This window comes from Typha angustifolia, chromosome 15 (assembly GCF_048772165.1).
Source record: "Typha angustifolia cultivar Huaian chromosome 15, ASM4877216v1, whole genome shotgun sequence".
In the NCBI taxonomy this organism is placed as follows: Eukaryota; Viridiplantae; Streptophyta; class Magnoliopsida; order Poales; family Typhaceae; genus Typha; species Typha angustifolia.
In genome coordinates this window covers 4,688,907-4,704,635 of record NC_133253.1, presented here as the reverse complement: position 1 = coordinate 4,704,635, position 15,729 = coordinate 4,688,907, and the positions used below count along the sequence as shown (strand labels likewise).

Genomic DNA, 15,729 nt, shown 5'->3' with positions numbered 1-15,729 from the left:
TGAATAACCTACATCTATAGTAATGGTAAAGAATACGTCTCTGGTAGAGATAAAAATGGGTTAGATTATATCCAACCTGACTGACTCGATTATGTATCCGCATAAGTTTGAATACCATAGCAATATTCCTATCTACATATCCATTTGGATCCATAAACAGATTACATTTTATTCGGATTCGGAATCAAGTAGAGGATATCCCTTTATTTGAACTCTAATGTTAGTAATTGGATCTGTATCAACGTTAGTAATTGGATCCAGATGCAGATCCATATCTTATGCCTTTTCACAACTAATAATCAATTGTTAATGAAAACATCGAATAACTATTTTAACTCAATTTTTTTTATAAAATAAGGGATAAATTATATCTATAAAGGATCTAAAATTATTCACCTGACACTCATATAATATTTTTTAATAAAAAATCTAACTGAGTCAATGGAAATGACATTTTGAAGGTTTTCTATAATTAAGGAATCAATGTGTAACTAAAATGAAACGAGGGGTCTATGTGAAAATATACAATAGTAGAGGAGCTTAGTTGTAATTATTCCAAAAAAATTTAATCCTCACATATAGATGGTCCAGTTATATTGTTATATATGCCATAATGCCAAAAGGAAAAGGAAATTTATGAAGCCATTGTCCGGAGCACTTCCGGAGCACGTGACCACCTCAGAGACCAAATCGGAAATCCCCTTTCGTAACCCTACTCCACTTCTCTACCGTCCGATCGCTCCATCTAACGGTCTAACCTCTCCATAACAAACGAACGAAAGCATCCTTATCTCCCCCCCACTCTCTCTCTCTCCACCTCGAGATATTTCCTCCGCCGTCGCTGCCTTCTCCTCCAACCTCTTCCGTCTCCTCTCTTCTCCTCTCCTCTCCTCTATAGAGAGAAGAGTTTTTATTCGAGATCGGAAGGGAGAGAATAGTTTAGCTACCGGCGGCGATGGATTCCGACCAGGGGAAGCTATTCATCGGAGGGATATCTTGGGAGACGTCGGAGGAGAAGCTGAAGGAATATTTTGGGACGTACGGTGAGGTAACGCATGCGGTGATCATGAAGGATAAGGTGAGCGGGAGGCCGAGGGGCTTCGGATTCGTCGTCTTCGCGGATCCTGCCATTCTCGATCGTGTTCTCCAGGACACTCACACCATTGATGGGCGCACGGTCTGTTCATCTCCAGCCCCCGTTCCGTCGATTCTCGCATAAATTGTTTTTGTTTTTGTTTTGTTTTGTTTTGTTTTGTTTTTGCGATTCTTCGATGTTTCGGTTTGGGGATTTTGTTGGATTTTTTTATTTGCCTTTTTTGTTATTTTTTTATCGATCTTTTGGATTGTGCATGTTTTTTCTCAGTTCCTGCATCTGTTTCGTTTATCAGTGGCAGTTCTCTTGATTGATAATCATAGGAAGGAATGAATTGGGGTTTTTAGTACTTTATATTATTTTGTCTCAGTTGTAAGTGTTAGTGTACCTTTCGATGGTGCTACTGTTGATCTCTAGCACGTTAGAGGTGTTCAGGTAACGAGGTCAATTGTTAGTATGTCAACTTGTGATGAGATCCAGTTTGTAACGGTAATTGGAGACCTATGTTTTTGTATTTAATTAATGTTTTTTAAGGTGATCTTCATTTTGATGCTGTGATGCTTGCTCTTCGGTTGTGTTTAGTTGCGTGTAATTATTTTCCATGGGTTAGTTGCAGTTTTGTTAGATGGGTGACGAAGCATTTCTATTGTAAAGCTAAATTCTATACCAAGTTGGTGTAGTGGTTTTATATGCTCATATGCCCATATATTATTTCTTTTTGTATGCTTCAATGTTTTTGCTTGTGCGTGGACGGAAGGTTTCTTGCCTTGCACTTTTCGTTGTGTCCAGGGAGTGTCAAAACTTTTTAATAGTGCTTCAATGCAAACTTGTGTATATTTTGATAACTGAGATTGTATCATTTACTATGACATGTTAATGTATGTTGTTAATGGGAGTTCGGATACAAGGTTAGAATTTAATGGGTCATTGTATTGCAATGATACATTTCACATTGTTTTCTCAAATCATGTTTTGCATGAATTCATTATACATATGTCTTGCTGTTTTTCTTCTTTATGCTGTAATGCCTGTATTTCGTGATTAGGTTGAAGCTAAAAGGGCTCTCTCTAGGGAGGAACAACAAACCTCTGCCAGGTCGGGAAACCCCACCGTGGGGAGAGCAGCCGTGGGAGGGGCTGGTGCAAACATAAAGACCAAGAAGATATTTGTGGGAGGATTACCCCCAACTCTTACAGAAGATGGGTTTCGCCAGTATTTTCAGAACTATGGGAATGTAACAGATGTGGTGGTTATGTATGACCAAAATACCCAACGCCCTCGAGGTTTTGGATTCATTTCTTTTGACACAGAGGATGCAGTTGACCGAGTGCTGCACAAGACCTTCCATGAGCTTAATGGCAAACTTGTGGAGGTCAAGCGTGCTCTTCCCAAAGATGCAAATCCCACCAGTGGAGGCAGTCGATCTAGTGGTGGAACCTATCATCCTTACGGTGGTTCTGGTGCTAATACTAGTTCTTATGATCGTAGAACAGATGGAAGCAGGTACATGCAGCCACAAGCAGGAGGTGGTGGTGGGTACCCAACATATGGTTCTTCTGGTTATGGTGCACCAAGCTATGGGTATGGAGCAGCAAATAATAGCGTAGGTTATGGAGGTTATGGTGTTGGGGGCTATGGAGGTCCTGCTGCCGGCTATGCCGGACCTGCGGGAGGCTATGGTTCAAGTGTTCCTCCTAGTGGCTATGGAAGTGGCCCTCAAGGTGCTCCAAGGAGCCCTTGGGGTAATCAAGCTCCAAATCCTTATGGCTCTGCAGCATATGGTGGAAGTACAGCCTATGGAGGAAGCGGTAATGGTGCTGCTGCACCCACCGGTCAATCGCCAAGTGCAGCAACAGGGTATGGCAATCAAAGTTACGGTTATGGTGGATATGGTGGTGCAGAAGGACCATATGGTAGCCAAAGTGGATATGGCGCTGTCGGGGGTTATGGTGGTGGTGGTCCATCTAGTAACCCTGCTACTGCTACAGGAGAACAAGGTACTGGTTCTGGTTACATGGGTGGTCGTTATGGCGACACCAATGGAAGCTCAGGTTATTCAAACACTTGGAGGTCGGAGCCTTCACATGGAGGGCCTTATGGAGATGCTCAGGTTAATGGGCCTCCTGCTGGATCAGCTGGTTATGGCAGTGGTTATGGCGGAGCTGGCAGACAGCAGTAATCATGAGAAGGTTATTTTAGTTGTTTGCTGCTGTTGTCTGATGTAGTTGGTTTTACCTTATTCTGAGGATTGTCTTGTGTGAATGGAGGCAGATCTTTTTGACTAGTTGTAATGCTCGTATCCCAGTAGTAGTGTAGCTGCAGTTTCTACTTTGCTTAGCATATTTATTAGTATCTCTCTGAGGGTTACTAGGACCTCATATTAGTATTTGCTTTTAAAGTTCATATACTCTTAAATGTTTTCCGCAGCTATATGTTCTAGAGCTTGATTCTAGCTTTGCCTCTTGGAAGAAGCTAGACTAGCTTATCTTAGACATTTCATATGTGGTATTGATCTTTATGTTTTATGGATTCTATGGTTTAGTATAATATTTGCAGTATTGGCTTACATAAGCTTATCACTAATATCGACAATGATGATTGATGATTCTTACCTTGTCTATTGCTACTTCTTTTGTTTGTTTTACATGCTAAGAACTAGTACGATCCTGTCATAGCTGGATGATATCTGTGGTGATAGATCTCATCGCAATAACATCCATTTTTTAATAGAGCAGAGTAGATGTACTTAGAATGTCTACTAAGCAATAAGTAGTATCGAGAATGCGTATTAAGCAATGGAAGTATGGAGAATGTCTCTTACCATTGGTTGCTAGTAGTCAGTTTCTCTTATTGCACAAGGAGAAAGATTTATGATCTTGCTGTAGCTGCATAGTATCTTTCAGTTGTGACATCATTGCAGTAGAACTAGTTATATTCGGTTTAAGATATGAGTTAGAGATATAAAGAGTAATGGTGACATATTTTGGAGATGGAGTAACTGTAGGGCAGTCTGCCATTCGTAATAGTTTAGATATTTGTCAATGGCATAATCCTTTTCTCATTGTACCTTTTGTACAGGGGAAGCTGCTCTTTCATAGTGCCCTCCCACTTCGCCCATCATTGAAACTTTTTACAGGATGAGGCAGATGCATCAAATGGCATATGATTTTCTGCTTCATAGTTGCAAACAGGGACTTCAAGTACTGGTGTCCATGAGTTCTCCTTATCTCTTTGAATAACCAAGCGCATTTGATCTTGCATATGATGACATGTGGTACGTAAAAAATGAACCCATTTAGAAGTAAAAGATCTATGATATCTCATGATAGATAGCTCAAACTTGGTCTCTGACACATCTTTTGATCAGTAGTTCCATCCTATTACTGTGTGAGGTTCAGCTAGATATATTTCTTGATGCCTAGTATAAATTTGAGTTGGATAGAGCGATATGGGACAGTGAAGTATACTTTCATTAAGTAATATGCCTGATCTTTTTGAGGAAACGAAGTTATTCTTGATGTTTATTCAATTTGCTGAAGATGCTAATGATACTAGTAAGAAGATCTACATAGAGCTTGAAGTCTTTTATCAAAAATAAAGTATGGTTTGATTGTTCATAAAGTTTTCTAGGATGATGACCTTTTCCTATCCTCATGTAGACCACTGGAAAGTTTGCTTAGAGGTTCCAACATGTCTAGTTAGTAGTAGTATTGCTCTTTTAAAATACTTATTCCAGTATAGGAGCAACCTGGTATTTTCCTGCAGGTAATTTAAGCAATGGGGAAGTTTTGGCAGTTGTTGATGTTGTAATAATTTTCAGCGAAGTCAAGAGCTGCTTGTTGGCCAGAAAGGAGGTCAGGGCCATCAATTGAAAGTAGTGCTTTGAAAGATCCAAAGATCCAATAGGCATATGAATGATGTGTGCTGTGTGAAATGCACAACCAAAATTTTGTTAATCAGCAAAAAGGTCTTAAGTTTCTTCCTGCATTCTTACTGTGAGTTTGGAAGAGAAACTACTTGGGTGATACCAACAAAACTCAAATGCTCAAACAGCAGTGCTCTTGATCTACATGTGGATTTGCAGTACACTTTGTGAATGATATTGAAGTGTATCGTGCTACAATGCTTGTTTGCTTTTTCTATATCCAACTGCATTGTGCTGGTATTCAATTTCTGATAAACTTTTCATTAGTAGGTGAAGTGAAAATACAACGGATGTACAAGTGATTGATCTCTTTATTGCTCAAACTTCTTTCTTCTCTTAAATATGGGAGGTAAGAGGAAAAGTATTTAGTGGATCTAGGACTTGGATTGCCTTTCAGGATGGCGAATTGCTATCATTTAATCTGTGGAAAAAGTAACCGAATGACCTTCCACTATGGCCCAAAAATTATTTTTGGTAAAAGTTTGTTGTAAATTAAAACCTGGGTGAGAATCATGCATCCTATTCTCATGATTTATAAGCACACATCACTCTATGCCAGGAAATTCCTATACATGTTGAATTATTACCAAATCATGGGTACATCACTTTTCAGGTGCTTTGAATACTATGTACAAGGAGACAAGTAGTACTATGCCTTTGCCAAAAGTCCTCTGAAGCAAATGTTGGACTGAGAAAGTTCCCTACCATATGGAAGAGATCCACCTCTTATGCACCACTTCTATTTAGAATTTACTAGTAAGAAATTCTCTCTACTAATGCAGCAAATGATCAGAAGTCCAGTCCAGTGATCTTAGTTTAGTCAGAAATTATCAAAAAATGGTCAGAAAATTGTTGTTATGGAGGCTTCAGAGTACTTTCTCCATAGGTCCCTTAGTGCAAAATGGAATAAAATTTGTCTATCATATATACATCTGAGTAGTTAATTCATTGCTGAGGAGACCACCAAAACAAACACACACATATATATAAAGAAAAGGGGATGCCCATTGAAAACAAAAGAGCTCAATTTTTGCAACAATAATACAAGAAATAAAAATCCTGATGATCATGCTAAAAAGGAGATGATGAGGATGATGACAAACACCCAGCAAAGCTACCTGTTGGAGTCTGGGTTTGGACCACTGGGGACTTCATGCTTGCTTGCATTCAACTTGGAGGAGGAGATGGAGTTGGAGCTCTGCGGATGCAACTTCATGGATTGAGATGTGGAACTGTAAGTGGGCATGGAGGGCTTCATCTCCTCTGCTGGGTGAGCTAAAAATGGGAGCAGGATGAGGCAAAGGAGAACACCATATACAACTACATTTGACCTTCCAAGGACTTGATCTAATGCCATGAAGGCTTTCCCCTCAAGATACCAGAAGAGATCAATTTCCATAAACCACTCGAACAAATCAAGAAGATTAGAGGGCATGAGAAGAAGAGGACATTGACGAACACAAAGAAGAGATGAGAGGAAGAGACCAAACCTTTGAACTTGAACGCCAAATATCATAAAGGAAGACATTCCACAAGGATATGTGAAATTACATGAGTACCCTTCTCTCTCTCTCTCTCTCTCTCAATTTTCTCTTTTTTTAATGGATGGGTTTGGTTGTTAAGGCTCATTAAATGTTTCTAGATGACCATGTGCCTCTAAAGTATAGCAGCAGTCTGCACTAAAGAGCTGACACCTTCTACTCTGTCAACAAAGTATGAACCATTTGAAAGGTTTTAATTACTATTAAAATGCTAAGGATGTTGGATTAGTCTTACTTCTATTTGAGCACGTCAGCATGGAAAGCGACACGTGTCACGCCTGCATTGAGTCCCAAAAGCGGAAAACTGGATCCATCCATGAAAGCACAGTGGAAGCTTTGCTTTGAAAAAAGAACCCAAATCTCTATTGAATCAGAGCTCATTTCACTTTACCTTAATTGGAGGACATCTATGGGCATTGTTGTTAGCCTTTCCTAATGGAGCAATACAAAAGCCTGAGTACCTGACCAAATTAGGCCTCTTTACTGACTTATTGATCCAAATGACTTATCACCTAAATTTATTATCTAAAGATGTCTATTTTGAACATTAGTTGTCATTATATAAGCTCAGTACAAAAATGCATATAAGATTTCTTTTTCTTTTTTAATGTTGGATATAAAATGCTAATCCTTTCGGCATTCTATCTCAAACATAAAATGATGATAATATTTATCTAAGAATTACATGTTTATGTAAGAATATGTGAAGAGAAAGCGAAGAAAGAGAATACTTGATCTGTATTTATTTTATCTACATATTGGATTCAATATTTTCAGTTTAACTGTAATCTCTAGTTTATCTAATTAATAAACACATATAAATCAGAAAAACAATATTCTCATTCTCAATTCTTATTCTTAAATAGCAATAAAATATTAATTAATAAAGTACTGATATGTTCAACACTTTTCAACTGAGACTATAAAATAATAGCTAATGTGTCTTAAGTTTATAAAGAGGCCCAGTTTGGTCAACAAACCATACAAAGCCTCCCAAACTGGATTTAACAAAGAAATCAAACTAGTCTTCTATCTGTCAACACTGTGAGAATCTAAAAAAGATCTCCCTCAGCCACTTCCCCTCTCTCTCCTTTTCCCTTTTTCTCTCTTTTTCTTTCTTTCTTTCCTTGTCTTTTTTCGAGCCTCAGTCACTTCATCTAAATATATAATCTAGTGTTTAAGATAGTAAGGGCAGCAAGTAACCTGCAAAGAAGGAAGAGACAGGAGAGTTGAAAAATACTGGGCAATTAACTGCCAAAGAGATGCATGCTTTGGAGTTGTGGGGGTAAACCCTACATGGGAAAGATGATAGGAAGGGTTAAGCATGCATGCTTTTTCCAAAGACACAAAAGCAAAGGGTCGGTCCTATTCAAAGTGCTTTTCTACCACAAATCTGTCATTCTCCAGGGGTTGTCTCTTCTGGTGGGGTTGCAGATGACCCTGCTACATTTATCTCCACATATAACAAATAGTGTGTAAAGCTGCAAGGCTATGTATTGCAATATAATTGTTGGTTAAGTTTAGGTCCATTTTACACCTGGCCAGCCCTACCACCTTTGGATGCCTTCTATGTATGCCTCCTCTAAGGTCAATTTCTGGGCCATGTAACAACTTTATATTTTTTTTTGAAAAATTGGTAACTTTAGTATGGTATGTCTCGATGAGTTTGAATATAAATAAATGATATCAATCATCTTTATTAACGTAACTTTTTAGAGTAGCAGGTGAATTATTATATTGTTAGAACATCAAGTTCTGAATTCAAAATCGAGACAAATTTATTTCTATATAAAAATCAACATATTAGACCTACTAAAACATGTCGAGTCTAAATATGAGAGGATTTGTTGAACACGAGAGCACATATTAGTTATGATATATTTTGCTTTGTTTATTCATAGAATAAGCTTATTCTGGTATAAACCTATTTATACTACTATAGCTACTAAATAATAACTTATTTTAATTTTAGTTTTACTTACTCTCTTTCCTCCTCTTTCATTCAATTTTTATTTTTGTATACTTGTCAATTACTAGTTACTCTTCAAAAGACATCATTTTAATTATACTCTCATTTTCTTTAATCTTTTTCTTCTCTTCTCTTCTCTTAGAAAAATATATTTTGGTCATTTATCAAAATATCTCTCCTTTTATATCACATCGAGAGTTATACCATTATACTGGTTTATAACTATTAACTATAATAATCTAAACCGACATAAAGTTTCTTATGTAAGTATTAAAAAAGAAGAAGAAGAAGAAGAAGTAAGTTCCATGCACACAAATGAACGGCCCTATGTAGTTTGTTCTGTTTTTCCACCCTTTTTTTTTTAATTTCTTTTCTTTCTACTCGTGTCACGAGCCCAGGGTGTAGCAAATTCCTGTAGCTTGGGCTGCAGAGAACCCTGCAGCAGTAGGATACCTGTTCGGACTTAAATCTTGCACGGATCCAATCCGAATCCGATAAGATTCTAAATTTAAGTTCCCCGCCTCCCCTCTCAAACCTATCCCGCCCTTTTGGTCGTCTCGCATGAAAAAGTTTCTTTTTTTAATCATTTAAGAGCCTCTCGTATGAAAATGTTAGACAAGGGGGAGATGCACGTTAGAAGGGGGAAGAGATTCCCTACAGAGGAGATTGTAGAAGAATTATACAACCGGAGTACTTAACAGAACTTGATTGGCTGACGGGTGTCTTCTACCGCTCTTCTCATCCTGCCCCCTCGCCTTTGGAAATCCTTCGTCCGTCCCCGAAACCCAACCTTCGAAATCCTAGATCCAAGTGACGGCCTTAAGGTCGCTGCTTTCCGAGATCCTCCATCATGGATGTCCTCGTCGTTCTAAAGCTCAATCTAGTGATCTTGGTGTCGTTCCTCTACCTCAAAGCTAGGGTTTGTCTTACCTACCGTTACCTCTCCTCCTCGATTTCGCTATCCATAACGCACTTTTAATTCGATTCCCAATTCCCATTTCAGCTATTTTAATCCGCGGAGTCGTCATTAGATATTATTCAATCTTTGAGAATTTTGAACGTCTAAAATACGTGTTTTTAATCCAGGCAGAGAACTGCCGTTCTGTAGTATTTATCGACGGAGCTTCTAATAAATATATTCGGAATCAGCCGTTGGATGGAGCAGAGGTAGAGATTTATCTTTCCGATAAAGTAAATCTCCTTTTCTATTATGTGCTGGATTGGAGAATGTCTGCTTTCTGTGATTTTTCTTTGTTTTCTGTTACAATCCAATGGCCTTGGGCCTAGTAATTGATATCTAGATCGATCACACGTTATGGAGCTAACATCAATGTGGATCCATCTCTGCTCATATTGGAAGTTTTCTTTCGTTAGACTTAAGTTTGTACTGAGAACGAACCTAACTATACTGCAATCGATGATGCACTGTTGATTACAACTGACCTTCAAAATTTGAGAGAGAACAACATTTCGTTGAGAGTAATGTGGCAGCGAATGCCACATTTTTTATTCATCCAAAAGTTGTCTGTTAAATGCATAAGCTTTGAGAAAATAGAGCATAATCTGGATACATGCTTGTAGTGTGGATAAAGTTCTGTATAGGCACAGCTGCCGTGGTTTTTCTTTTAACACCAGCTTTTTAAGAATAGCAGAGGCAGACGATGCAGTATTGTAGTTAGGTATGAATGTGATTTTCTTACAGTAAATCTCCATCTGGGACAATGTTTGCAGAACCCGCAAGGAAGGGTATGAAAGAATTTGGATGCTGACATAGGGATGCATCAGTATTCAATAGTTATAATGATATCAACATTAGTGATGTAGATCTGATAGTCACCTTACTTGGGACATAAAATTATGTCTCCCGCCTTCAGCATAAAAAATTATCTTTTTAATATGGACCATAGATTGTTTAGATTCGTCCTGTGATTTCTCATAGTTATATTACACATAAATGGTACTAGCAGATCAGTAGTTCTTTCTGAACGTCGTATAACATGACATTTTGGGAGTTGAGGCTTATTATCAGGTTATACTTTTCAAGATAAAGTTAAAGCTCAATGCTGTTATCCATGTGAGCTTAAGATGAACAGACCAGTAGGTAAATAATAATATACCTTCTGCCGTTGTGCATAATATGTATGGTTATTAAGCCAGGCAGAAAATAACTTTGAGCAATGCTCTTTTGTCGCTTTTTAAATATCTCCAGATTACTAACAGAGTATGTTGAACAATATAGAGAAACTTTTGTCTATATTTGATCACTGGTTTTAGATTATACAAGGCATGTCAGATGTCAAATAAGGGGAAACAACATGAGTGCTGTATTTGCATATCTCCAATGACAATTTGACTATGTTTTTGTACAACTTGAATGGCTTGTTCTTTTCATTCTCTCTGCTGATATCTTGAACTGACTTCTGCTATAGTTTTTCAAATTTTTGCTTAACGGTCACCTATTGTATGTGGATGTCTTGATTGAACCTCTTTTCTTGTTTCAGACAATTTCAATATCATTAAACGAAGTTGCTGCAGCTGTATCAGTCTTACTTGGTTTGGCACCCCCTCCCTCTCTTGCCACTGATTCTTTATCTAAGGTGCTTGCTTACCCTAGATACTTATGAATAATTGTATTAATATGAAGCCCTGACAGATTTTGATGGCATATGGCTGACAGTTAAATGAGGTTCTTCTCCCGAACCCTTTTGAAAGGCCCCGTTCCATTTTTATGCTTGAAGTCGAAGGACATGATGGTATCTTTGATTTTTATGCTTAAAGTCTCTAACAAGTTACCTTTGCTAATATGCTCATATGACTGTGATATTCTGTGAGTTGCAGATCCATTGCTGCTTACTGATAACTCAAAAAGCCAAAGTTGGTAGTGTATTCAAGTGCAGGGTTCAGGATTCCATTAAAGCTGAAATACAACTTCCAGGTAAATGATGCTCGGTAGTCTTCAGAGTGACAAATATGAAATACCACATGCTACAATTATCTTCTATATTTTTGGCTGTTATTGTAAGCTGATCCCAAACAATCTACATATATGGTAGGTGAGGATGAGGTTACTATTGCTCCTCTAGATGAATCTCTAACTGCTGAATGTAATATTGCTTGTCTTGACAAGGAACTTGGCAATCTCGTAAGCTCGTTGTTTTTGTTTTCTCATCTATGAGTTGTTTGATACTCTAGTTACCTATAAAGTTAATAAGGATTTTGTGCTCGATACAGGCAGACTTGCTGGGGGGATCATATGCTGGAAGTCTAGAATCACAAGATGGGAAGTTGACTCTTCCTGTGGCCAGTGGTAGTGCCCTCAAGTTACATGTTGAAAAGGTCTTATATCTCTCCCTCTTTTTAGGTGTGAAACTTAGCGCAATGTTTATTTTCTCTTTCTGTTTTACCTGAGATTGTCCTAAAGTCTGGTATTTGCTAATTATTCTTTCTCATATATTCTGTGGAGAAGGTATTTTGCTGTTAAGTTTTTATATGGATGTATGACACACGTATACATATACTTAAATGTTTTCATGAATGTAATCAATTCATGTAGACAACTATGTGAAACAATGTAAAACTTTGTCTATCCAATTGATCCTCTTCCATTGTGAAGACTGATGTTCTCTCTTACATCATGTTGTAAAACCTCAGCTTTTCAGTCAAAAGGGTTAAACACCTAGCTGAATGAGTAATCATGGCTTAACAAATTGTTCTCAAGTAATTGTTGACTGATGTAGATCATGATGAATGGTAAGCTAAAATTAAGAGAACCCAAAATAAATTCTCTTGCCATGAACTTCTTATAATGATTTACACTTTTAGACCTTTTTTGGTCATTTGGATCGTTGTCATGCATACTGATTTTGAGAGAAAAAGCTTTCTAAGGATTTTCATTGGTATAACATAACAGCTGCACGTCGAAGTTTCTGGTCACTGACAGTAAGAATGGAAATGTCTTACAGGAAGCAGCCTTAAGATTTGCATCCAATCTTATCTCCCTACTTAGAAGTATTAAAAAGGGTGTGGAAATTCATGAAGATTTTGCTGGAACCATTGTGAGTCCTGCAGAACTATTGATAGGCCGTTTCACAGGCATCAAGGTGATCTTACTTCTCTTTAGTTTTTAGCTGAAAATTAAATCTGAGTATTAAATATGGCCTTGCTGATATCAGAACGCGTATGTTTTTGCAATTCATCTTTTCTGTTACTGCTCTATCGCTCGTATCCTTTTCCTTCTTAATGATATTTGATGAACTTTGACAACATTAGATAGGCCTGTAAGTAGACATCTAAAGCTTAAGTTTTATCTATTGTTTTGGGCAGGGTAGTGTTTGTTATAAGTTGAATGATTTACAGCTTTTTTCGCAAGCTTATGTATTTGAATTGCCAATATATATAAGGGCATGATTCTGTCAGAAGTAGATCTTGTTAGGTCATGCTGTCTACAGTAAACATATGTTTCAAACATACAACTTACATTAGCATTTTCCTTTCAGTTGCGATCACTAAAAGCTTATGCCATCTACTTTTTTCTCTTTATATTCTGATAGTCTGATGAATCTAGTACAGACTTTGGAAGATGAGTATGATCCAGGGGACATTGTTAGGCAAGGAACACAAGTACTTTGTGCAGCACTTACAAAGGCGTTTGATCTATTACAGAAGGACTATGAAGGTCAGTGGTAATTATAAACTTGTCAAATCTAGAGCCAAAATTTCCTCAGTATAAATTTGTTTATTTACTTTGTAGACTTGCAGACTAGATTTGTAGAGCTTTCTAATTTCAAATTCTAGTTAGGCTAGTTGGGCCATTGTTCATAAATTGTTGGATGCTTAACTAATAGTCCAAGTTATGCCTGATGATTATAGTTTGGGCAAGGTTAACCATTTTATCATTGCCCTCTAGAGATTACCTTAACATCTCCAAATGAATGGGAGCGAATTATGTTCTTCCTAAAGTTGAAAAATGGTAGTGCCACTATAAGGCTTACCATAATGTGCCCCACATGGTTTGGCTCACAAAAATAGCATCGCCAGTTATGGGTGGTGAAGTTGTGTATAATTTGCATGCTTTAAGAATCAGGGATTGTCATGCCCATCGGTACAGGTCGATACATATTTAATGAATTATGGACACAAATATGGGGAAAATATCTTAATACTCCATTGTGGTCAACCATGCCGATGTGTGCTTCAAGGAATTGAGTATATCTCAATTTAAACAGATCTAATTTAGGATCTCTTTGAGGATTTATCTTGTGTGCAGACCTTTTATCTTCTCCCACTCAAGAAGTGGAAAATGAAAGGAAGATCAAAGGAAGTGAAAAATGAAAAGCACCTTTTTTGCCACTTAAAAAAAGAAAGCAGCCAGCCAGTCATTAATAATGCTCAACCTATATAAAGTTTGCAATTCCTGTCCGCTGACAAAGGTGGCAGTTGAGTCACAAGATACGACTTTACAGATTATATTGTTGAATTTGGTTTCAGCTTATTGATTTTGGTTCTGGTATTTATATTGTGAATGTAGGAAAAATTGTTGGAGTTGTAATATACAAAAGGGATCCTACTGCGTTCTTGAAACCCATGAAAGATGTGACATAGCCATCACAGGTTTCACGGTGGTTAGAAGTAGTAAGTCCTGCAGATGAAACAATTATGGAGGTTCTATTGGTTAGACGGAGTTTGGCCTGGATTACAGGGATTATTCTTGTCATCTCAACTCTCATTGGGGTGAGGACTATTATTCATAGATTTCAGTTAAATTTTCATACTTGAACATGGTTCAGTTGTTCTTATTTCTGAACAGTGAGTCTTTTTAATTAGATTAATTTGATGTAGTCCTTAATAATACTTAGTTCGGAACAGAGGCAGAGTTTGGAAGTTTTAGACAGAAACTCGTGATAGAAGATTGTTAGATCCTCTATGAACCACTTCAAAATTCCCAAGAAATGTTATTCATCATTGTAGCATTAGAAGAAACTGTCCTTTTTTCTTCTCCAAGGCATCCAATATCATATGATCCTCTATTATTTTTCTCTCAGTGACAGCATAACTTTGCATGCCTTACTCTGTTGATTTTGCCTTTCTCCCTTTGACGCAATTCTTTGCATGCTGATGACTTTGATGATTTCGCAGGTTTATTTACTGCTGAACATGCCACTTACGAGGGACACCCTTCTCTATTCAAATGTCAAGCTTGATTAGTCACTAAAGCTGGAAGAGGGTTCCCGAGATAGAAATTTTGAAATAATATTTTGGTTTTCCATTACAATTATTTTTTGGTCAGCCCTGGCAAAATAGGACAACTCCATCTGTTATATAAAACCCAACCTTAAATATCTCTTGCAAAACAGCTATATAATTGCAGCTTTGTGCATTCGTCCTGTATATAGAGATGGGATTTACTTTACTGGATAAATAGATTTTAATCTGCAAATAATATTCTCATATTGCTGTACTTCCTAGGTGTACAAAACATGGTATTGAGATTTGTATTGTGGTCAATAAAACTTCTTTTTTTATTTTCTGAATACTTTTAGGGGGCCACTCCATTGAGTAGATTGTAGTTCTGAAGAACCAGGATGTGCACAAATCGTAATATGAGCAAATTCTTTGAGCAAATTTGGAACAACTTTCAAACTAGTTTAGTTTAGAAGATATTCTTGACAAATAATCCAAATGTACTCTATGTGAATGGACAAAGAGAAAGAGAGTAATTAAAAATAATAGTTGATTAAAATAAAGAAAGTGTCTGAAATTTACGAGTATCATATATAACAGGCAATTAATCTTGCTACATTCGAAAAATAAGGATTGAAAAAGGTAAAGATCAACTACTGTTTAAATAAAGGGGTAAATATATGTTTCAACTCTCTATACTTTGGACTAATATCATCAGTCTAATTTTTTTTTGGTATCACTAAACTTTCTTTACACTTTTGACTAAATTATGAATACGAATGCCATTAATAAAGATGAGAACTTAAATCACCGACCCCACTTTAGTTATTTAGAGAGAACGTTCACAGTAACACAAAATAAAAGTTTAAGAAAATAAAAAATGTTTTATTTAAACAAGTAATACCTTTTAAATTAAAAAGACATGGGCATAATTAACTCTGGATAAAAATTCGAACAAATGCAACTTCATTAAAAGTAAATTGGTATGAAATGCAAATCAAAATTCAGAGAAGTATAAAGA

General features: G+C 37.0%; 1 protein-coding gene and 1 pseudogene across 6 annotated transcripts; both read left to right on the top strand.

Moving 5' to 3' along the window:
* Window positions 1-658: 658 nt before the first annotated feature.
* Window positions 659-5,330, top strand: LOC140777391 (heterogeneous nuclear ribonucleoprotein 1-like). Of its 6 annotated transcripts, none has more exons than XR_012107003.1 (4): window positions 659-1,177; window positions 2,139-3,380; window positions 4,172-4,367; window positions 4,914-5,330. XR_012107003.1 is itself a non-coding variant. In XM_073121464.1 (3 exons), the coding sequence occupies exons 1-2, from the start codon at window positions 956-958 to the stop codon at window positions 3,270-3,272; spliced, it is 1,356 nt and encodes a 451-aa protein (XP_072977565.1). In that variant the 5' UTR covers window positions 659-955; the 3' UTR covers window positions 3,273-3,282; window positions 4,172-5,330. The 6 variants fall into 6 exon arrangements, 2 of the variants coding, with proteins under 2 accessions (XP_072977565.1, XP_072977564.1); XR_012107000.1 differs by having other exon boundaries at window positions 4,859-5,330; XR_012107001.1 differs by having other exon boundaries at window positions 4,835-5,330.
* A 3,919-nt stretch (window positions 5,331-9,249) lies between these two features.
* Window positions 9,250-14,921, top strand: LOC140779274 (uncharacterized; annotated as a pseudogene).
* Window positions 14,922-15,729: the final 808 nt, after the last annotated feature.

What these genes read in the sequence shown, in the direction of transcription:
- LOC140777391 (XM_073121464.1), top strand. Translation starts at nt 956, where the DNA reads ATGGATTCCGACCAGGGGAAGCTATTCATCGGAGGGATATCTTGGGAG. An exon ending in ACACCATTGATGGGCGCACG is followed by an intron (nt 1,178 to 2,138) that starts GTCTGTTCATCT and finishes TTTCGTGATTAG; the next exon opens with GTTGAAGCTAAAAGGGCTCT.